The sequence below is a fragment of the Mchenga conophoros genome, linkage group LG6 (genome assembly GCF_057382185.1).
Source record: "Mchenga conophoros isolate Kocher_MC1m ecotype Shallow Benthic linkage group LG6, M_conophoros_male_GT1.1, whole genome shotgun sequence".
Taxonomy (NCBI): domain Eukaryota; kingdom Metazoa; phylum Chordata; class Actinopteri; order Cichliformes; family Cichlidae; genus Mchenga; species Mchenga conophoros.
Genome location: NC_140531.1, coordinates 12,750,036 through 12,774,002, shown reverse-complemented (window position 1 = coordinate 12,774,002; position 23,967 = coordinate 12,750,036). Strand labels below are relative to the sequence as shown.

Sequence of the window (23,967 nt, the reverse complement as noted above, 5' to 3'; positions counted from 1 at the left end):
CAGCAGTTCAGTCAAAGATAGACTGTTAATAACATTTTTGATAGGGGGACACATTTATTTTACTGAAAAGCTTTTATTATGAAATTATTTGGATTGACAAAAATGTTAGTATTAAGCTAAAACTGTCTTGCTACATAGCTTTACTGTATTCGCTTAAAACTTTGCTTGGACAGGACTTTTTGACACAAGATTCAACAGTTAAAAAATGCTATTCTGCTGAAGTGTTGACTTTATGACTGAAAAAAGTGCAAAACATTCATTTTTAGTCTTGATGTAGAAAAACTGTATAACTAGCTTGGCTAAAAGCTAGCTAAGCCATTTTAGCAGTAACTAGAGTAGTTTATGTGATTCAGTTTGGTTAAATTAGGGTAAAATAATCAGCTTTTAAGAACGCATAAAGTAATTGTACTGCAGCCTTTCTGTCTTTTCCACTTTGAAAACTTTAAACTATTAATTGTTTCTTCTTGACTTTATTATCTTTATAATTACATTACTACTGCCGGCCTTTGCAGAGCAGTTTAATTGTAAATCCATTACACTGTATTTTAAATATATGTTGACTGTAGTAAAACGTTGGTTTGCTTCATTCTCTTTGCAGGTACATTGATGTTGGACAAATCTAATCCATTCAGTTGCTAATTCTGTGTGTTTTTTTAAGGGATGATCTTATTGGGTTTGATACCAGCTGCCACAGAGGATTGAGAGTGTGACAGTGAAACATGTATATGTGATTTTGGGGCCGATGACAGACAGACAGAAGGTCTCCTTGAGAGGACATAGAACTTTAACAGGATTGGAAATGGTACCGACCAGCTGTAAGAGGTAAGAGAGAAAGAGCAGGGGATGAGAGTCAAAGTGTGAAGAAGGAGGGGTGGCTACGCGAAGAGTAGTGTTGTCATTTAGTCACAAAGTTGACCAAGAACACATTTGTGTTTTGTTGCAGCAGCTTGCAAAAACATATAAGAAGGGTGAAATGAACGTCTTAGAAAAGGAGCGAGCTTTGGGATCGAATTAAGCTAGACGCATCATCAAACGCTGCAAGCACAGCAGGGGGCCTTGGGATACACCCGTCTGAGAAATGGGTGGTGTGGGTTTGTGCTTATAGTTTTGTATCGGCCTAATAAACCACCCATCTGCAGTGAGAGAAGAGGAGTGGATGCTAGGAGCAGGGGGGGTTACAGCACTCTTTATGCTCCATATTTACACCCCGTCCTGCCCAGAGGTTCTTTGATGCTTGTCGATACCGCTGCGTGATGATGTCATACGGCAGACAGCAAGGGAGGGAGGCATGATCAAAGGAAAGAGGGAGGGATGAAGACGCAGGAGAGCATATCCAAGACAACAACGGGACAAAGATGGCGACTGCTTCTGCAATGGGACGTCCACTGGCGTCCAGACCTCGGAATCACTGCGATGAACTCGGGCAATGCAGCAGGTGTATTCACCTCCCTTATTCTAACAGGACGACCATCAGCATGACACACTGGAACCACCAAGCCAACCTCAGCCATCACTACCGCGGGGCTAGCACGGTAAGCCTTCCGTCTACCTTAGCCTTTCCTCCGCTGCCGTTAAATCATCAAACCCTCAAGACCCCGATGTCTGGTTACCATCACTTCATCCCAAGTATTCATCATGAGTTGCCATTCTTTCTAATAACACATTTTCTACCCATTTTGCTTCTTTTTCCTCAGCCCTTTCATCATGGTCTTTTTGGCCGTTAATATAGGCCTCTCTTTGCCATCAAAGGCAGCACATCAATTGCCTTGACTCCCAAGTGTATGTGTGAGGGTGAAAGAAAGGGAGAGAGGAGAAAAAAAAGAAGAACACCATGTATCAAAGATCAAGGCACGCTTTCATGCCTGTTTTTGGCCTAGTTGGGTTTTTGCTTTTCCATCATCTTTCCATCCCTTTTTCCCCCTGCCTGTTCTAGGGCTGCGGATGCTCTCCGAACCCTCAACAATTTCCCCCGACCCTCAGTGGTCCAGAGCCCACATTCGCTGAAATCAGACGCTTTTGTAGGGAAATGGAAGCAAAGACATTTTTTTGGGGTTTCTTTGAAAATATTCTGTAGCTTGCAGGCTACTGGGCCAGAGCTCAGCCCCAATGATGACAATACGTGAAACAATATTTGAATAAGCAGCAGGAGGGCAGCGAGCTAATCCACTGTGGCTAATCCAGTATTGGTGCGGGCCATATTGGTTGCTGGAGTATTCAGCCCCATCACAATACACATCAGCGGGACGCCATGGCAGATATACTGACACTCTCACTACAGGCATGGCTGGGAAAGGCCAGCAGATGGATGGATAGGTGGATTGACGGATAGGTGGATAAATGATAGAGAGATAGATATAGATGGGAGAGTGTTGATATTGTGCTTTCTGTAGTTCACATATTGTTTTGGTTGGCTTGTGTAACTTTGAGGATTGAAAGAAAAAAATGAAAACAGAGGGAAATGTTTAAGTAGGAGGGTGATGACGCTAGCTGTCCTTCATAGCTCTGTGGCAATGTTTGTGACTAATGTAATCGCCAATTCTCAGTGCAAAGTTGCCTGAAACGTTGACGTTATCCTACTCACTACTACATATCAAACATAATAAAAGGGCTCACTGTACAAGCTCAGCCTTATACTTTGCTTTGGAGCTCTTATTTCACCCGAATAAAATACTTGTCTCCAATTAATTTTCCTAAAGAGCAGGGGTGTGTTTTTCTTTTAAGGGGTATATAATGAAGATTTCACTTTCTCTGAGCATCTAAATGGGTCTTTGTGCTGGGAGGCCCCCAAGAGATAAGCCTGTTTCTGACAGGCCTCCGTACAGACGCCCAAATCTGCTGTGGCAGCTGGAACAAAGGGACCCCTGAGCTGGACCGGCTCACTGACAAAAAGCTCCGTCTCAGTAGTCTAAGAGGGTTGCCTCAATTTAGGAATTAATGATCTACTCTCGTCTTCACTTCACTTCAGCTTATGAAAAGGTGACTGTGTTTTTACTGAAATTGAGAAGAGCTAGCAAGGGTGACCAGTCGATTATTGATCATCCATGTATCAATCACGTTATTCATCTGAATTAGTCCAGTGGCAACAGGTGCAGCAGAACACATTATTTGATTCTTGTTAGCCAAAACATACGGTAGGTTTGTTTGAATTTTGGTGGATGAGTCTTCCTTAACCCAGTCTGGCATCTGACGACAGAGAGTGTAAAGGGCTGTGATCCGGGATATTGGACTTTATGAATAAAAATGACTTCACTTCAAACATGATCTACTGAAAGCTTTTCCCAGAAGATATTTTGACACATCAGAGGAGTAAAAGCACAGCACAGGTAATACATTTAATAATTGTTGAATACCATTTACCTTCTTTGATTCCAGAGTTCAGGCGTCGTTGGTTCTGGCGCACTGAGTTGAAAGGCGTCTTTGTCAGTTTTATTAGTAACAGCTGCTCTGCTAATAATGCAATAAAAAAGTCAGTAAAGCCAATAAAACAAGATATATAACAGGAATAAATGAGGCACAATGTGCTTAATGTTTAACAAACATATATGTTGTAAATATGAGTAAAAATGTGTTACATTGTCGTATTGCATAAATGTCAAATGATGTGGAGCATATAGGTGTGCAGGAATATTCATTCTCTGAATGTCACTTCCTACCATCCAAGTCTTTAAAATTCTAAAACTGAAACTGATAAGGAAAGCAATCAAGTACTATGGATCTGTATCTATAAATGCACTATTCCTTACACTGAACACTGTCTCAATCTGCATGTCTTTTCCTCTGTTTCCTGAATTCAGTTGCTTGACCTTCTTGAACAAACAAGTAGATTGGTTCTGATTTCCCTGTACACCTCATGGAGTTTTGGTGACGGTAGCCCATTGCTAGCTAAATCTTAACATACAATCACATAAACTCTGAAAACTACACTCCAAAGCCACAAAAACTCAAGTCTAAACACAACTAATGATCATATAACTATTAAATCCGTTCATTTTCGTAGCAGGTTATCCAACTGAGTGTTGCAGGGGTGCTGGAGCCAATCCTATCTGTCAAATACCAAGACGTGGTTATTGGTATATCCACGTCTTCACCCTAGGCAACTCAGCCGTCAGTCAATACAATACGATTTTGCTCTGATGAGTTATGATGAGTTAGTCAAGAAAAATGTATTAGGATGGAAAAGTATGTTTCATGTATGTCTCAAGCAATAGATAGATAGATAGATAGATAGATAGATAGATAGATAGATAGATAGATAGATAGATAGATAGATAGATAGATAGATAGATAGATAGATAGATAGATAGATAGATAGATAGATAGATAGATAGATAGATAGATAGATAGCACCAGGTGTATTAGTGGTCCCCTTGTGTGATGACCTTTCTTCAGCTTAGAGTACAGACCAGCAATACTCACACACATACATAGTTCAGATTCATTATAGATTCATAAGTACCAACATGCCCCCAACCCCTCCTCACCAAGACATCATAAAGGTCAAGTTCATCTTCGTCAGTATTCTCTCTTTGTCTTCTTCCCTCTCCCCTCATTGTCTCCGGGGGCACCACAGCAGCCCTGACAACACCAGCCTGTTACCACACAACAACCTGTATCTGCAGGTGCAACGAGTGTATGTGTGTTGACTGTTGATGATATAGGCCAAAATAATGTGCATACATTTCCATAATGAAGTGTGTTTGCCTTGGCTGTAAAGTCTGCCAATCAAACACACTGCCATTCGCTAAACCTTGCCGCCCGTCTTCATTACTGTCCTCTGAAAGCCTTCTCTGACAATTTCACAGCGATTATCTGTTTAGAGACGATTACATGGTTTTAAATGGCGCATGCCAAATAGAGTTTTAAAGTTAAAGTGCTGGAAATTTCACCGTGCTTTTGTTGGATTCAACGGCACTCGTCGAAAGGGCGGACAAAATTAAACAATGCTAACAAAATAATAATAATATCTTTGAAATGTAAATATATTACAATGGTACAGTGAACATGTACAGAAATGAAAATCAAGATGAAGAAAATAATTTTGTTCTGGATATGTTGAAATAAACGGAGGCGTTTATTGTGTTGGGTTAGTCTAGAAATATGATTTTTTTTTTATTAGCCTTTGACCGCAACATGTAGGCTGTATCCAATATTAAGAGAGTTACATTTAAGAAGTATCAGCTCTTATGACATAAGTGGAGCATTTACACAGCAGGATTTTCACATGTAGTAGTAAGTTAACATGAAATTGAGGGATCTGTTGTTTTTAGTTGCACACGGTTAATTCATGTGACTGGTAAAAGCTTTTTACCAACAATGTCATGTCATAAGGGTTGAAAACTATACTGTTATATTGTTCTGCTCAAATATACACGATCAAATAAAAGAACCAGATATACAAGAGGGTTACAATTTATTTTTGAATCTCATATGAAATAATAAAAATAATAATTCAATTCACTTTATTTATACTGCATCAATCACAGCAACAGTCCCCTCGAGATGCTTTATATTGTAAGGTAAAGCCCCTACAATAATACAGAGAAAACCCCCAACAATCAGTAAACCACTTATTACCAAGAACTTGGCAATAGTGGGAAGGACAAACTCCCTTTTAACAGGAAGGATGATGGTGATGATGATTATTGTTATTATTTCCCAGCTTCGAGTTGTTATGAAGAAGCAGTGCATCGAGGAGTGGGCAGAGATGAGGACAGGTGTCTGGACCTCACCTGAGCCACCGGACCCTGCTCTCCTTCACATGGGACAGCTGGCCTGACGACCCCTCAGGAGGCATAGTAAGCTCCATGCATCCTTGGTTTGGTTTTATTATCTCCAAAGAGAGTAAATGCTGCTTCTTCTGATTTTACTGGCATGGGCTATTTTCATTTTCTGATTCAAATTCATACCAAAAACAATTTGTTAATGGACATTTGCATTAGTGTATTTTCTCATGTTTTTGCTGTTGTCAAAGACGAGGAGTGCTGTGAATTGAAATCATTCTTGCTGATTATAGAAATTAAAAAATTTGGCAGTGTGTGCAGTAATTTCTTTAGTCTTGTTACTTACTAAGACACGTGACAGTTTAATCCACGTGTAAGGCACATTTACATCATGCAGTAACACATGGCTCATATCAGATATTTGCAACACATCTGTGGAATAACATTTAATAAGGCCACGTTCAGGTGTTCTTTTTTTCCCAGCCTGATAACTGTAGTCCCCCCCCCCACACACACACACACACCCCCACACACCCTTCTCTCCCTCTCTCTCTCTCTCCGTCCCTCCAGCAGCCGGTGGGAGCTCGGTGCTCCTGCATGACTGACAGCCCGGCGGAGAGGAGTGACATGCTCAGGTGGCGGCAGCAGCGTGCTCCCTCTGTCCTGTGAGTCACTGCGCCGGCAGAGATGGGCTCTTCGGACTGAGCACCTGTTCAGACGCAAAGACGCATTAGAGGTGAGTCGCCTTGTTTTGTCATCGCGCGTTGCTCAAAAACTGTCTCACCTTTAGACTCACAGATTGCCTGGAGCAAAGTGAGCCGTAGCCTACCTGATCTATTGTGGTGCCCTGGTGCTGTTTGGGGATTCTGGCTCATTTATTTATTTGTTTGTTTTTTCTTTTTCATCCACTTTTTTTTTAAAATGTGCGTGACAGTGTACGGTGCAGTCGGCTTATCGTGAATAACTTTTTTATTGGAGTCTATTAAAAGGCTACCGTTTGAATTACACTTCCATTCATTTAGAGATATTGTGAAATTGCTCGTTCTTGCCAATGGGGGCGCCGTTGTGCACTTTTTTTGGTTACCTTGACATAGAACGGAGACATATAGAACCGACACGAAGTACAAACTCTTCTTCATAACTCATTTAATGTACCCACAGTGGTGAAAATTAACAAATAAACTAATGAATACATAAATAAATACTTCAAGCTTACTTTTTTAACATGTCTTTCTCATTGTGTTGAGAAGCAGTAGTATCAACTTTTTACTCCAGAAGAGTAAAAAGATTTTCACTATTTTTATAGCTACCTACATACAATCATTCTACACAAAGTCGCCATTGCAATAATAATATAATCATATAATCTGTAATAATACTACACTTATGGTTCCAGATGTATTTTTTTTCCTGTGATACTTTTGCATGTTTCTTGATGATATGTCTGCACTGTTACCTGCAACTAAGTAGGTTCATAAAATGGTAATAATAGCAGTTAAGGGCCTGCGCTAACATACATTTCATAGTAATAATACATAATTCAAAAAACATACATACACTAATGCATCAGAGAATGATTGAGCATTGTCAGAAAAGCTCCAGTTGTAACTGGTTGCTGGCAACATTCAAAGTAAGCCTTTGAATAGTGTAGTTACACTACACTATTCTACACTACCATATGGCCTGCCTTCTAAGTGCAAAGCCATTAAAATATCAGAAGTAAGAAGAACCTAATTTCTCTTTGCTAAATTGCAGGATTTAGGTGCGTTTCTAAAATAGGTTAAATTTACTTGGATATTTAAACCTTGTGCAGTTTGCACATTTTCCTTTTTCCATAAATGCTGTTGGAGTCTAGTTGTACTTTACTACATTGACTTGGCGGTCATACTTTGGTTTTGAAACAAACACATTTTCAGTAAATATCCCATAAAACAATTTGAATTAGCTCTACATTGCTGCAGAATCAAAATGCTGCATCAGTCAGTTTTGCCTTGCATAGTAAATAATTTTACATTTCTTGTATTCTTGTAACTATTTGGAAATTATGCACGCTGGACACTTATAATAACGTTCACGTATCGCTGCATTTATCGTGGATAAGATTAAAGAATCTCGGGTATTTTTTTCGTGTGTTTGGCGTTTCTATCCGGCGCATTTCTAGAAACGTACTACGCTCCGCTTACAGTCGGCGTGCACTCACGTACTCGCTCTGTATTATTGCTCTGAAAGCAGCCACCATGGGGAGTTAAGGGCAAGACGACGGGTTATTTTCGTTAATATTTAATCTCAAAAGCTATCCATATGCTGCGTTTTGGAGTACACTGTTCGCGCCAGTATCCCCAATGCAGCGGATTACGGGGAACGGGCTTTCAGAGACGGTAGGACGTAAACTTTTGTGGAAAACACGGACGTTAACGGACCTAGCTAAGCTAGCCAGCTAATCAAAACTAGCTAACACATCAAGCTAGCTGGCGCTGCAGCCAGCAGAGTCAGAAACGTGCCCTCGCTTTCTTGTTTTGTTTGATCTTATGCGACTAGATTTGTTGGGGTTAACCAACAAGAAAGTTTGCGTTGCTTCTGTACAAATGTGCTCTTTACGAGTACGTTTATAGTTTCCTCTAGTGCTGAAGTTTTTTTCCTTTTTTTGCACGGAGGCCCGTGTTGTGTGGAGTTTGTTTCGGTGCCCATCCCCCACAGTCTTTGCAGGCCAAGATGAATGAGATTCTCACTTCAAAGCCCTGGCATTGGTGGTGGCATTGCTACAAGGCTAGCTAGCCATTTTAGCTTGTTAGCATTAGTTGGTTATTTGCAAAACAGTGTCCAGCAATACAGAGCGTGTTATTTGACAGGAGTTAGCGCTAAAGCTAGCTGCTACACAGGCGAAATAAACTTGTTGGTGAACTTAAGCTTGGATACTCAAGTAAAGCATGTTGAGTTCGTCATCGTTAAACTGGAGATTTAGTTGGAGAAATACGAGATTATTTAAACTAAGGTGTATTTGCTAGTAGGTTTAGATGCCAAGTTAACAAACTAGCTGTATTTTCAGTTTCTATGACTATATTCTCATGAGTCTCATACTGTTAGTATCATACTTCGTGTGTCTGCTCATCATCTAACGTTATTACTCAGTGATCTCTCGCACTCTAAATATATACATACTGTGTGTGTATTAGTGGGGTGACACAGTTCAGTGATGAGGTGTGACTCAAGTCATCATTCTCACCTTAGCAATAATATTTGTATTTGAGTCATCACCTTCCACTGCTACATCTAACTGCTTTTCTTGTTTCCATTGCAGGGTGAATTGTTTGCCAGCCAAGTCATTGCTAAAGGGGAATATCTGACCTCTGCCTTGTGCAATCAGAGACATGAGCGTTGTCAGAGAATTGCATGGGATCGGGTACAGGGGCGGGGGTGGGGTTGTGGCCTCCATGAGTGCCCCTACCCACTTTACAGAGGATGCACCGCGGCCCCCGGTTCCTGGTGAGGAGGGCTCAGACGTGGACACCCCAGTCCAGTCAGTCAGCACCCGTCCAAACACCCTTTCCCAAACCGCAGGCTATCCCCTGTCGTCTAAAATGGGGGACCCGTCAAGTTATACACCCTCCTCCTCGTCTGCGACCCCACGTCGCCCTGACTTGGACTTGGGCTATGAACCTGAGGGCTCTGCTTCACCAACCCCTCCTTACCTGAAGTGGGCCGAGTCACTTCACTCCCTCCTGGACGACAGGGAAGGCACCCAGCTGTTCAGAACCTTCCTGTGCCAGGAAGGGTGTGCAGACCTTCTCGACTTCTGGTTTGCCTGCTCTGGGTTCAGGAAGACCAGCCAGGACAAGAGGGCAAAGCTGGCCAAGGCTATCTACAGAAAGTATATTGTAGATGGGAATGGGATCGTCTCCAGGCAGATCAAAGCTGCCACCAAGAGCTTCATCAGAGACTGCGTGGGAAAGCCGCATCCCGATGCAGCCATTTTTGAACAGGTTATTAGAATTTTATATTGTAATATTTAACAGAATGCCAGTCAGGTTGAAGAGAACAGTCTAGTAGATACTGTTATTCATTCCTGACAGCTATTATTTTGTTTGTTTAAATGGCCAGATTTGGCTAAGGAATGGAAACTGTAGCCATTAAGGTGCCAATGCTAAGCAGTGTTGCAGGCCGACAGGTTAGGAAACTGAAACTGAATTGTGGATGTTGGCAAGATGGTTCATGATGAAAAAAAAAATCAGACAATGGCTTTCATATGGCTGTGCTTTCAGTTGACTGGTGCTGGGAACTTATGTTTTTCGCTCTTCTCACTGCACTAGGTCTATTCCTGTCAAGTCGTTATAATTTTAGTGTCAATATTTACTCCCAGATTTAAGGAACTTAAAGCCATATCTATTTAACCAGCCCTTATACAGATCAGATTTTGTAGTGAGTATCTTTATTTAAAAACATGGAAAGTAGCATATTTATAATTCACAGAGTTTGTTCTTGCATGTATTCATTTCCATTGAATATTTAAAACAATCTCAGAACAAGGAGCTTTTGCTGTTTTGAAACGTGTTAGATTTGTCAGGGCCGTTCAGTTCTGCTTTATTGACTTTAGGGTTTTATTTAGGGGGAGGGAACAGTGACTCAAACTATAAGCTTACCCAGGTTCCCACGGTGTAAGTGCAGCTATACTTCCTGAGTACCTCAATCAGTTTCTGATCTTCTGACAGTGTTCCTGTGGTTGACAGGGGGCATTCATCCTGACAGGAAAAGTAAAAGAGCAAGAGAAGTCACACACTTGTCGCTGTTTTGTTAAACTACAGATTTGTGTTTCCTTGTGCTTTGTTTCTGCCTTAATGAGCAAACCACACCAAAGGATCATCTGCTCCTCTCTGCCCTCTTTAACCCTGAACACTTTCAGTTTTGCGTAGATGACTGCTCATTTTTATCTTCTTAATGTTGAGACCACATGTATACTCTATGAGACTTCTATCACCAGTCTTAAAGACTTGAGTCTCATAGAGTATACTTAATAATGTTATGTTGAGTAAGAATGCATGGGTATTACTGTGATGGACCAAATGAAGCTTGTTTCAATTAGCTTTCTTTATAGCTGTTCCACAGACTTGCGTTTGATTTTATTTCCGTTGCTGTTTCTCCGCAAGTCATCAAAGTAATAAAATCCAAAGCTGTGTACTGTTCAACTAGAATTCAAACCAACTTGACTTGTGCGAAGCCACATCGAGGGATGCACTTTGACCCTTTCAGGTTTATTGCTTGCATGTGGTTTGACACACATTGCTTTTTCAGTCTGGAATAGGTGTTAGCCTAGCTGTGTAGTCTCTGACATAAATGCTGGTATATCCTGTGTAATTGTGTTGGTCTGTAATGAGTATTCATTTGGCATGAAATATATAGTTTGAAAGGGCAAAGCCTTTCAGTCTGGGAGCACTGTGTCACAGTGAACTTAGTGAGAGGTGAGAAATAATGTCTTCATTTTTATTGTACCAACTTGGTCTTTGTGTGTTCCAGGCTCAGACAGAGATCCAGACCATAATTGAGGAGAACACCTACCCTTTGTTCCTTAAGTCAGATCTGTACCTGGAGTACACACGGACAGGGGGAGAAAGCCCAAAGCCAAACCCCAGTGATCAGAGCCCTTCATCAGGACCAGCCAAGCCTGTTTCTGGGTATTTGCCTACACTCGCTGAGGATGAGGAGTGGAGGTGAGAAGAGAAAGGAACCTGAGACTTTGTGTTATACCACATTTCAATTCTGATGCATTGCATAGGATTTAACTGTAAACTTCACTAATCTGTCTCAGCTGATCAGAACAGCTCTAACAAAGTTTTGAAGCTGAAATTCATTTGTCTAAATATTTAAAAGTAATATAATTCATCTGACTTTTTTTAATAACATAAATGTGGTCTTAGGTGTGGAGGAGGAGGAGTGAGGGAAGTGGAGGAAGAGAAAGATGAGGACGACTGTGGAGACACACCAGCTTGCAGGTTGACTCAGACCCTGCTGATGCAGACGGCACCACAGAGAGCCTCAGCCAGTAGGAGGAGGCAGGACAGCAGGGAGTACAGGTGTGTGTGTGTGTGTATACGCCTGCTGTTTTGCAGTCATAACATAAATAATATCTAAACATTTATTGAAACTTCCATGCGATGTCAATTTTTAAAAAAAACAACATAGTCTAGATCTGAATGTTCTGTGCTAACCAGTCAGCTTCGATCCTTTGCGTCTAGTGTTTCCCATGTCCTGCAGTTGGACAGACTTGGACTGCAGCTGGTTACGTTTGTATTTGGTTCTCTGGAGATCTGATGCAAGCCCTAGATTCAGCTCTAAGTAGAACCCACAGCAGGCGGAGAGCTGATGCTACTGGGCTGAGCTCTCTGAGACTTTCAGAACAGAACAGGGACCAGCTGCAGTCTAAGAGAGTGGACTCAGAATTGATCTGTTTGAGGAGGAACTTTGTGGAGAGGCTGTTGATTGTTTCTGTATATGTTCTTACTAAGTAGATGTCAGGTTATGTTTGTTTGGGTTGGGTTATGTTATGTTTATTCATTTTTAAAATGCTTGAGTGCCCCTCCTTTCACTTGCATACATGCATGTGCGCGTACATAATCACATGCCCTATCATGTCCCGTGGGAAATGGTGGGTGTTTCTTGTTTCGTGTATAGCGGTGTAGATGACCTAGTATTATGCAAGAGTAATATTTTGGTAATTAGAGTTTGTCATTTACAAACATTTCCAAAATACATCTATAATATTTTTCATTATAATAAGTAATAATATATAATACCTGTTGATATTCTTATAGTGGAAATATTCATGTGGCAAGGCTGAGACTTTTTTCTGTTAGCTTCTTTGTAACCCTTTCAAGATTGCAAATAGCTCTTTTCGGGGAATCTTTGCAGCACACCCACTTATATCAAGAGTAGGTGGCATTTTGTCTTATTGCGAAATCATGAACACAAGTCTTTCTTGAGAAGAGCAAATTTAGTGTGCAGCCAAACTTTCTGAGCCTTTTTTTCCATTTTGTGTATTTAATCGGGACGCTTCACACTTTTGAATTCACAATTTTGAAGCCTTTAACACATTTTTTTTTAGCACAATTCACAAGCATCATATCAGACATGACTAAGGCAAAAAAAAAAAAAAACTGGTGCGAATGTTTTGTAAGAACCCCTGAAAATTTAACATGGCTCCTTCGCATGAATCACGATGTCTCAATTCTTCTTCAGGCCATGGAGAGAGCCGATAAACCCATACTACGCAAACATGGGTTATGCGCGGGCTCCAGCAACCAGTGCCAATGACAGTGAGCAGCAGAGCATGTCGAGCGATGCAGACACAATGTCACTGACCGACAGCAGTGTGTAAGTACTCACAGACAGCCTGCTGCGCCTCGGACAATACTACACTTTTGAGTTTTGTAAAAATGTTACAGATCTGTAATTGATTTTTGTTCATCTTTTTTTTCCCTCTGTGTTTGTGTAGAGATGGTATTCCTCCATACAGATATTGGAAACAGCATCGTAAAGAGATGCATGAAAGTGCCAAAGCCAACGGACGTGTGCCCCTACCTCATATACCTGTGAGTACAAACAGCAATTCGCTGCAATATCAGTTCTTGTATTGCTGCATGCACAGTGATATATGTGCAGAATTTGACACTGGAATGCAGTTTTAAAGTTTTTCTGCACACTATTAGGCTTTTATGTGACAATACAACTTTGTAATCTTTGCTAAATTCACACCTGTTCGTATTTTTCATACTTTTTTTTATGTTTAAGTGCTTTCAGTGTATCATTCATACACGGATCGATGCATTGGAGAGCAACTTGGGCTTGGCATCCTGCTCAGTGCAAAATATCATGACGATAATAAATAAGTGATGCACAAGTAAATAAATATGTTAAGTAAGGCCCTTCTTGTTGTTCTGGTTCAGCATTGTGATCGATGTGGGTTGAAAAGCTGGTGTGTGTGTGTGTGTGTGTGTGTGTGTGTGTGGGGGGGGTGTCCTTGAGCGAATGCTGCGACAGGCTGTGAGAAGGATGAGTGGGGACGTTGGCAATGCCCAGACTGCACTGGTTGTAAATGTCTGATGGGAGTTGCAGCATGTGGAGGAGGCGGAGGGTGCTGCTAGGCCTTTTTTGATTAAGGCTGTGGTGGTGTAGTAACTGGAAGTGATGTCATCAGTTTGGCATATCGGCAGAAATTACATGCTTTTGTTTCTACCACAGAACCAACAATCAGTGGAAGGTGAAACTGATTGTCGAGAAGTCAGCAATTATCTCATTGTTGATGTTTTTCCCTGTGTTGAGGTTAAGGTTGTCAGGCTGTCAACTCCTCTGTGTGCTGACTCATCTTGATTGGCAATGAGGCCTACCTTAGCAAACCTTTTGGTGTGGTTGTGTTAAAACTAGCAGAGCAGTCATGTATCCACATCTTGAACAGACTGAGGTGGTGCAGGGTGGATATAATGGCATCTTTTGTAGGCTGGTTTTCTCTGCATGCAAATTCTAGGGGTTAAAAGGGAGATGTGACTTATTATGTTGCAAGACAAGCCTTTCAAAGCATTTCACATTTCTTGGGGTGAGGGCTAGAGGGTGGTAGTCATTCAAACAAGCTGGGTCAGATTTCTTGGGTACAAAATTATAGTGGTGCCGTTTAGACAAGTGGGAATGTTATTTTTGTCTGAGGAAGATGTTGAAAATGTCCTTGTGAAAACATCTTTCAGTTGTTCTACACATTCCTTCAGAACATGATCTGTTTGGCAGGTGACGACGGGAGCCCTTTGTTGTTGGTGTATTGAGGTTATCTGGCAGTGCGAGGTCATTACAGCATGTCTGATCGGTGGGCTTGTAGCCTGCTACTGTGTTGAATCGCTGCCAGAGGTGCTGTGTGTTTTTTGGTGTCAGTGAAGTGACTTGTGTGCACATTCCACAGTTTAAACTGGAAGTAAAGGTGCTGCATCCCATGCAAAGCTGAGGTCCTGGTGCACTACCAGCTTGTTGGTCAAAATGAGTACAGCTAAAGTTCAGCAACTTATTGGCACTGGATTTTTAAAAGTTCAGGATCAACTTGGACACTGATTGAAATCACCAGCCCCATTAAAAACTAAAAGCACTTGATGTACAGACACTCAGAAGTGACATCTGAGAGGCATCTGATTGATACCAGTTAAAACTTTGGAATAAAACATAGTTACATATTCCTAAATTCTGGGTTTGAAGAAGTAGGAGGAGTAGATGTAATGGTACTATACACAGCAGGCAGATTTAGCTCATAATGTGAGGTGGTCTTAAGGCAGTATTTATCTGCAAGTAGTTGAGAAGGAATTACCATAACTGTCACACATTGCTAACATTGATTGTTTGCACAAGTTAAGTTTTCCCATTTGAATGTGTTAAATGCATATTAGTTTATAAGTTTGCCATTTAAATTATGGCAGCAGACATATGCACCCGTGTGTAGTATGTAATCATTTCTACTTGTGTCAATACACAGCGCACGTATCGAATGCCAAAGGACATCCACGTAGAGCCTGAGAGGTTTGCAGCGGAGCTTATCAGCAGGCTGGAGACGGTGCTCAGAGAGCGAGAGGCTCAGGAAAGACTTGAAGAGAGGCTGAAGAGAGTACGGCTGGTGAGTACACGATCATATATATGCACCCTGCAATGTGATTTTAATTCTTCGAAATTAAAACTTTGTAAGTGAAAGAAAGAGTTGTTTCCATTTTAGTCAGCCTGCCTATGCAGCTCTGTCACTTCTATTCCAGACTCACAGCTAGCTTCTCATCTACAAGGAGATTTACACAGTAGAAATTTAGACAATGCATTATGCCATATATGCAGAAATGCCTGTGAACAGTTTAGCGATTGATTCTACTCTCTTGCAGTAGGGTAGAGTTGTATGAAGCAGTAGGGCTGCACAATTAATCGTTAGAAAATCGCGATCTCAATTCATACTTATGTGTGATCTCATTTCCAAATGACAACGATTTAAAAAAAAAAAAAAAAAAAAGATGACGATTGTACCGCATTTTGATCCGGGACATAATCTGCATGAAAACAAGCGCTCACTCTTCCTGCTCAACAAATGACAAGGGCGGAGGCTTATACCACGTGATACAGAAGTCAGCTGGCAGGGAAAAAACAACGGAGAGCACGTGAGAGATGACGAAGCTGTTAAGCCCAAGAAAGTGACAGGAGAAAATCCGTCCCGGTCAACCACCCAAACATCAATAACAGGAACCTTATACAGCGCCTCCCTATACCTGTCGAACTCCCGCAGGCACAAAGAAATTACGGAGGCTATCACTTATCACCTGACCAAAGATATGGCTCCCATCAACACTGTGCAAAACGAGGGATTTAGGAAAATGATCAACACCCTAGACAAACGCTACACGGTGCCGTCCCGCAACTATTTTTCAAATGTTGCACTACCTGCTGTATACACGCAGTGTCGAGCAACGGTGGAGACGTAATTGTTTTTATGTTTAGTCTCAACTGTTACGAAGTGGATGTGCAGTTAATAAGTGCAATAAATATTTATATTAGAAAAGAAAATCGTGAGCGAATTGTGATTCTCATTTTATGCAAAATCGTGCAGCCCTATTAAGCAGCAACACATTGTTATAACAAGTGACAAACAAAATTCTTGCCAGAAAAACTTGCCATTTCGGTTTCTTGTGACCAGCCACGGTGGGAATTTAATATTACACTCAGTTAATCTGGCTCTAGCATTCCACTTTAACAGTGATAGCTTCTGTATAGACTCATTGCTGCTGGTAAGAAGAGAGACTATGCCATCAAGAGAAGAGATAATCACTCTGGGATTATATATCGATAGTTTAATTATTGGTGATTCTAAGTGAGTTGATATCAGGTGAACTGGCACAACAGCATTTTTAGATAAAGTTTGCCCAATTCTTTTTTTCTTTTTCTTTTTTAATTTACTTTTTTTCCCTTGGGTGTCAGGTTACTGCCACGAAGCCATCCGGCTTGTAATACACAGGCAGAAAGGCTAGGCAAAAAAGAAACACATTTATTAGCCTCCATCACCTTAATCATTGTCTTCTGTATTGATGTACAACCCAGTTTTAAAATTGAAAAACTAAATGTATTTTCTGTTCTTAACAGGAAGAAGAGGGGGATGATGCTGACGTCTCCATGACAACCTCAATGTCTTCTCATAGCATGTCTCTACCCGTCCCCTCATCGTTTCCACCTCTTTATGGTGCCCGTTATTCCGAGACAACTGCTAACACGGCAACAGTCGCCACTTACGGAGGCCTGGTCCCCATAGATGATCCCCATGACGACGACCCAGAATCTATTTTGGATGAGCATGTACAGCGGGTGATGAGGACGCCAGGCTGCCAGTCGCCAGGGGCAAACAACAGCACCTTAGCAGGAGGGGGTCGGCACACTCCTCCCAAATCATCGCGTTCACCTGACGGGGGAATCGGGCCGCCTCACTACCCTGCACACAGAGGTGCAGGTCACAGTCTGCCTGCTGCTGGAGTCAAAGGTAAGAGGCTGTGAAGGGGAGGGAGAAATGGTCGAGCACGATTTCCACGATCTAAATGTGGGCCCAGGTTACTCTCTGTGTTAAGCTCTGCCCCCAATACCACATGTCGCTAAAGCAACTCTCCAACGGACACAGTTACATGTCCTCTCCAGTTCTACAAACACATTTAGAAAAAGTGCAGACTTTTTCTTACATTACACAACTTTGGGTAAATTATTTCTACAAACATTAAAAATTATTTTATTTATTTGCGGAACTGTGCATTAGAAGTTAATGCTGATACTTCAACATTATACCTGGTTCATATCCTGTGTCCCTGTCTTTTTAAGAGTGTTTTGTTTTGGTTTGGTTTTTTGGAGACCGTATTCCCCACACCTACTGTACACTGTAGTTTTTGGCAAATGTAACCTCAAGTAGCAAGAAATAGTTGTTATTCTGCTCAAGTGTTTGTGTTGCTGTGGAATAATGTGCTGTTGTTGCTCTGTTTAATATTGATGTTGGTATAACAGAGTAGGCTTAACTCGTGCTCATTATATTGAGTTAATGTGAAGATGGAGTCTTGAGATTTTTAATGTGCCTTTACAACACAGGAAGGAACTATAATATGCTTGGACTAACTAGTGCATCCTGTTACAAATTTTTTTAATGGCAAGCCATAACTGACTCTTCAGGTGAAATAGCACAGATGTCAGTGCTGTGAGTTTCCATTTACTTTACTGATTTCCATCTCAGGTATGCATCACCACAAGCCGTTGTACCACCACAGAGGAAGGGATGGGCCAGAGGAAACGGGTAGTAGGTCTCAGCCCAACTTCCTGTGGAATGGAGAGTCAGCCAATCAGTATGCCGGGAGAAGTCGAAACTATGCTGACGGAGCTGGAGCCAGCACACACGAGGGGATGGGTTATAGGTAAGCGTGTGCACTTGGTCTATAGGAAGTTGTATGGAAGGGGAACAGCTTTGCAGAGGCGTCACTAACTTCCACCTACCAGCTTTGAGTGACATCTTCATCTCTTTGCTGCTTGCATACAACTCAAAAACCCTTTCCATCCTGCCTAAAATGTTTTTGAACTTTTACCGTCTGCTAAGAGATACAGATTCATGAAAAATTCAAAACTAGACAATTCCTGAACAGTTTTTACCGTACAGCCATATTCCCACTGAGCACGATTGGCTCACAGCAAGAAGGTCCTGAGTTCAATTCCGTCATCAGGCCGGGATCTTTCTGTGTGGAGCTTGCATGTTCTCCCCATGTTTGCATGGGTTCTCTCCCACAACCCAAAGACTTGCAGTTAGTGGGATTAGGTTAATTGATGAACCTCAATTGCCCATAGGTGTGAAAGTGAGTGCCAATGGTTGTCTCTGTGTGTTTGTCCTGTGACAGGTGCACCCTGGGATAGGCTCCAGAACTTTGCATACATTTGTATTTCTTTAATGTATTATACTATTATTAATGACAAGTCCGTATCCTGGTAGTGCCCTAGTGGCAGTAAAGTATCTTATTGTTAAGTAATCGGATGACTCCAACTGTTTTTTGTTTTTTTTTCTTTTGTTACCTGTTTGTTCTGCAGTAGTAAAGGCAGCACACTATCACGGCGAGGTTGTAAGAAGACATCAGAGGCATCGGGGAAAGGTGACGAGAGTGGGCGTGGCCTGGAGGCACAGGTACCAATGGAGGATTTGGAGAGAAACCAGAAGATCCTGCAATGGATGATGGATGGAGACAGACAGAGAAAGAGTTCCCATGGGTGAGTCGTTTTATATTTAAAGCTGACAGTAATTTATAGTTGTTGAAATTTTTAAAATTCTTAAGATCAAATAATGAAATAAAAATTAAATTAGGAATACAGGTGATGTGTTTTCTTTCTCATCAGATATAGTGTATTGAATTTTTTTTTTTATTTGGCAGTGGTTTGGCATTGATATTTTACTTGGCAAAAAAGAAGAACACTTTGTGTTGTTGGTCGCCATTTAAAGCAGAGGATCAAAGTAAAAGCAGACTCTGCTCCTAGCAAAGTGAATGTCTCTGTGACCTTATAGATGACACTTTGATAACGGCAAATGGAATCTGCGATTGTGCCCACAGCTAAGCAATAACCTGGCTAATGATTACTCTTTATTATTAACCCATGACCACATAACTGTGTGTGCGGGCACTAGTCAGCTGGCATAACAGACCTGTGCCAACAAGATTAACAGCAAGGCCGCCCTCCAGCATTAGATGTGTTACAGATTGCCCGCGTTCTGCTCTAACATGGAAGGAACTTGTTGCACATGTTGTCAGTAACAACGCAAGTGAAGTATAACTTTATTTGTGAGAGTTTAATTCTCTTCCCCAGTGATGCTAAAAAATGAGTTTTTGTGTACAACACCATGTGGCAGATGCCCATTCCCCTCAAACAGGATCAGAGAGACATACATATCTTAGAAATATTTAACGTTTACTGCAAATGAATAGAATTTGGAGCCTACTAATAAATGAGAGTAAAGTGATATTTAGGCAGCATTGGAGAGGGAGAATCTCACAGGGGAGCATGTGGATACATCGAACAAATCATTTCTGCTTATGTTGGGGGTTATTCTTCTTCAGGTTTTAAATGTTTGTCCTGAGTAACGCGTACTTGCTATATCAAGAACCAGAATTTCAGTGGTTCTTGATATAGCGATCAATAAGACTATGCTTAGCATAGTCTCATATTGTGAGACTCTAGTTCCTGTGCCCATTTTAATGCAGGCAATTCTCTTGTTTTTTCAGAGGGAGCACCAGTAGCTCAAGGAGGACAGGAACCAGCAGCGAATCGCCACGTCCAGCTTCAGTGGAGCGGCCTGGAGCTGTGCACCCCTGGGTCTCTGCTCAACTACGTAACCCTTCTTCAGTGTCCACCGCTATCCCCGGCTCATCATCCACCCAAGTCCAGCCTTCTCATCCCTTCATCCAGGACCCAGCTATGCCCCCCAACCCAGCTCCCAACCCCCTCACCCAGCTGGAGGAGGCTAGACGGAGGCTGGAGGAGGAGAGGAGGAGGGCTGCACTACAACAGGTCAAGCCTAGGTAGGTATCAGGCCAAATTCTGTGTACTCGGTTATTGTTATTATTATTAATGTTTATTCTTTATGTTGTGTGTTTACGTGTATTTTTTCTGTCTCAGGCACAAGTCTGGAAAGCGTCAAATGTGCGAGAACATGACAGTGGCTTACTACTTTTGTGGAGAACCAATTCCCTATCGAACATCTGTTAAAGGCCGTGTAGTGACTTTGGGCCAGTTCAAGGAGCTGCTTACCAAAAAGGGCCACTACAGGTAAATACATAGACAGGTTTTAAAAAGCCATAAGTGTGTGTGGGAATGTTAAAGATGTGCTCTTACACTTGTGCTTGTGTTTAGGTTCTATTTCAAGAAAGTGAGCGACGAGTTTGACTGTGGTGTGGTGTTCGAGGAGGTTCGTGACGATGACGCAATCTTGCCTATCTTCGAGGAGAAGATCGTTGGGAAGGTGGAGAAGGTTGACTGAAATTTTGGGAACATGAAAACAAATCAGATGGCATGAAAAAGAGGAAGAAAACATTCAGGTGGGATTGAAATTCACCTGCCAGAAAACGAACAACGGGAAGTAGAAAGGCGGAAGGAGTAACGTGCGACCGAATGGAGATTGCGCTGCATAGTCGAAGCTCAAGCGTTAAGGAGGCGGTTAATTTTACGGAGCATCAACGCCTGGATCCAAACCCACATAAAGCAAAAAAGCTCAGTCAGATGATACAGCGGGTAGTAGAAGAACATAAATTATTTCACCTGTCCTGTCTCCACTGTGGACGATCAAGGAGAGCTGTTCAGGTATGTCTGACCAGTCTTCCACTTCTACTGCAATGGATGGGAAAAGGGTGAGGGGACTGCTGAAGGAGAGAGGTTTAAAGTAGTCTTCCACTTCTGCTCTGGAGGAGCCCGTCCTCCGCAGACCATTACGATGCTGCTACATTACCACGGAAACTCTTCAATCGGTGCTCAGGACGGTAAAGGAAGCAGTTTTGTTCCTCTCGGGAGTCTAGCTGCCTTTTGCTGTCTCTGTTCCTCATCAGCTGGTGACAGAAGATTTTTGGGGAGTGGAACATTTAGCCTGCCTCTCGTTGACTTCATAGCCTCAGAACAGAGAAACCTGCTCACCCTCAATTCCAAGAAGTCACGTAGTGATCTCTCACATCACCTTGTTCAGATAACAGTTCTCTGCATAACTTGTTTACCGTATTTTTAATAAGACAAGTATTCTAGCTACTTGTTTTCATTTTATTTGAATCGTGTATGTACAAGGCAGGTACTATTACTTATTATTGCAGCTTAATTTCGTCATATCTCAGACTTAATGTTGTATTATTGTGTATGTTTTGAAGCTAGTTCATTAGTCATTTCAGGGCAACCGATTTGTTTGTTTCTTCCCAGTATACCACATCACTGCACCTCAGCTCTGTACTGTTTACCTTTGAGTGTGCAGTCGTGTTCTACTGCGGGAGGATTTTTAAATATAGGATTTTTTTTATTACCCTCAAAAAAGACCACAATATATCTTTTTTTTTTTTTAAACGGTCACACTGGCCCCTTGTGTAACTTTAGAAGTCTTCTGCTATATCACAAGCCTGCGCACAGAACTCCAAGCTCAGTCTAGGTGCCTGCCTGCCTGCCTGGCCAGTGCCATTACTATCTACAGTGCTTATTCTGAAGCGTTAAGTGTCCGTCGTGTACACCGGAACTCAGCCAAAGAGTGTAGTGTGAGCCCCCTTCGCCTACATACACATGTATGTGCAGTCCACTGCTATCTAATGTGTGTTATTTGACATAACTGTGAGGGAATGTAGTATTTCCTCCTACATCTTTAAACTTTGTAGAGGAACACTGAGTTTAAAAACTGCAGGGTTGTTTGTTTTGTTTGTTTTCCTTTCTCCAAATTAAATTAATAGTTTGACATTAGAAATTTTCACCAGGAATACTGTGATAAGTTAATACAGCTCATATATCTAAGCGGTAAATGCAAAGCTAAAGCCAGCAGTTGTTAGTTTATAGTTTACTAAAAAGATTGGACCTACCCTGGCTCTTACGTGAGTTAAACTACGTGAGTTTCAACTACAAGTTAAGTTAAGTTAATTTAATTTAATTATCAGTTATTTGTTGTTCATTGGTTTATAAGAAGGGTGGCACCAGTGGTGATGTTTAAAATAGTTTGCTTGATAGCTGATTGTTAGTTTTTGTTTATTTATTTATTTTGTTTTTGTCATTCTAAACTGTTTAAAGGTTTTTCAGATTTATATCACACTAGCTCAGCACAAAATTGGTGACACGGTAGATGATTCAAAATATGCCAGTATTGATATTTGGTTGATCTGTGGATTGCTAGATTATTACATATAAATTGATGATTCAGAGGACCTATCACGATTGCCTAGAGCCTGATGAGCTGTCTAATAACTACTCGCTTTTGCGGGTGGGGAAAAACAGATTTGAGGTCGGAGTAAGATTGTAAGATCGTAATGATTGTAAGGCCTTCAGCTCAGGTTATAGATGCATGCTGATTAGGAAACGCTGAAATGTGCTGGGAGGCAGACTGCGAAATGTAGACAGAGCCAGGCGAGATGTCTTCTATTCTAAGCTCAGCTAATTGCCTATAGCTTCATGTTTACTGTATAGACACGAGGAGTGTTACACATTTGGTCACTTTTTTGTTATGAAAACAGCAGAGTGAATTTTTCAACATGTCAAGCTAGTCTTTTAACCTGCTTGTGTTTGTACCATAACGCGGTAAAGCCTTGAGGTCAGAATATAAAGCGCAGTGCAAACGTTGCACTGAGGGCACACCAGCTACGTAAGCCGAATGTAACTTTATGAATTTTTTTTTTTTAAAAAAGTTTGTTTTTGTTTTTTTTACTTTTGTCCACCATATCCTCGAAGGATCGATCATGTCAGCTACTTGAGGACAGGTTCACTATTGATCTGTTCACCTGATTGTTTTGTGTCCTCGATGCTGATTGTTAATTGAATGTGTTGCATTAATGTCAAATAGAAATCATCCTGGGTTTGCCCCAGCAAGAGGAGCATAGGATCAGAAAATGTGTTTGTCCTTACTCCAACCCATTATGCCTTCAGTATGAAATAAAAAATTTAGAAATGTATTTGTTTATAAGAAAAAAAATGTAATTTTAATAATCAGCGAGCATGTTCTTTAAGGAATGTTTCCAGATGAATTGAACTGTCTATTTTGGTTTAATGTTTATGTGCAAACTGCTTTTGGCCCTCTGATATATTTTGCATCTGTTTTATTAGAAAGAGCACCCAGGGACAGTTGAATGACTACATTGAGTTGTTTCTTGTGCTTTATGATTTGATGGACAAGAACAAATAACTGCATCTGTTGCGTTGTTGATTTGTGTGAAACACAGTGCCTTTAACCTTTCAAAAATGTGTTTATTGAAACCAATCCATGCTTTTTATTATTAGTTTTAATCATCACTCAGTCCCATTTGTATTTTTAGCTGCAGTCATGCTATTTCTATTTCTTCTGTTCTGATCAACCCTCTGCTGTAAATATGTACATTATCATTTCATACGTGTCTTCAGACCTGCACCACATGTCCATGGTGTTTTCTGTTTTGTTTTTTTCCAACGCCAAGATGTCACTGTGCTGGTTCCACTTGTACATTTCTTTTAAAAGGGTACTTCATAATAAAGATGTTGAATAAATTCA

At 41.3% G+C, this 23,967-nt stretch overlaps 1 protein-coding gene across 4 annotated transcripts; it reads left to right on the top strand.

Moving 5' to 3' along the window:
* Positions 1 to 1,339: 1,339 nt before the first annotated feature.
* On the top strand, positions 1,340 to 23,967 carry LOC146572236 (axin-1-like). Of its 4 annotated transcripts, XM_085276267.1 has the most exons (15): positions 1,340 to 1,532; positions 5,660 to 5,795; positions 6,291 to 6,456; positions 9,019 to 9,700; positions 11,229 to 11,422; positions 11,630 to 11,785; positions 12,948 to 13,082; positions 13,204 to 13,300; positions 15,217 to 15,354; positions 16,854 to 17,244; positions 17,977 to 18,154; positions 18,816 to 18,992; positions 20,000 to 20,296; positions 20,394 to 20,543; positions 20,628 to 23,967. In XM_085276267.1, exons 4-15 carry the CDS (start codon positions 9,089 to 9,091, stop codon positions 20,752 to 20,754), a joined length of 2,652 nt encoding a protein of 883 aa, XP_085132393.1. In that variant the 5' UTR covers positions 1,340 to 1,532; positions 5,660 to 5,795; positions 6,291 to 6,456; positions 9,019 to 9,088; the 3' UTR covers positions 20,755 to 23,967. The 4 variants fall into 4 exon arrangements, with proteins under 4 accessions (XP_085132393.1, XP_085132394.1, XP_085132395.1 ...); XM_085276268.1 differs by lacking the exons at positions 1,340 to 1,532; positions 5,660 to 5,795 and having other exon boundaries at positions 6,238 to 6,456; XM_085276269.1 differs by lacking the exons at positions 1,340 to 1,532; positions 5,660 to 5,795; positions 6,291 to 6,456 and adding an exon at positions 7,921 to 8,098 and having other exon boundaries at positions 18,819 to 18,992.

Excerpts from the sequence above, each read along its gene's own strand:
- LOC146572236 (XM_085276267.1), top strand. The coding sequence starts at position 9,089 with ATGAGCGTTGTCAGAGAATTGCATGGGATCGGGTACAGGGGCGGGGGT. Across the intron at positions 18,155-18,815 it reads CACGAGGGGATGGGTTATAG|TAGTAAAGGCAGCACACTAT; the intron begins GTAAGCGTGTGC and ends TTTGTTCTGCAG. Across the intron at positions 18,993-19,999 it reads CAGAGAAAGAGTTCCCATGG|AGGGAGCACCAGTAGCTCAA; the intron begins GTGAGTCGTTTT and ends TTGTTTTTTCAG.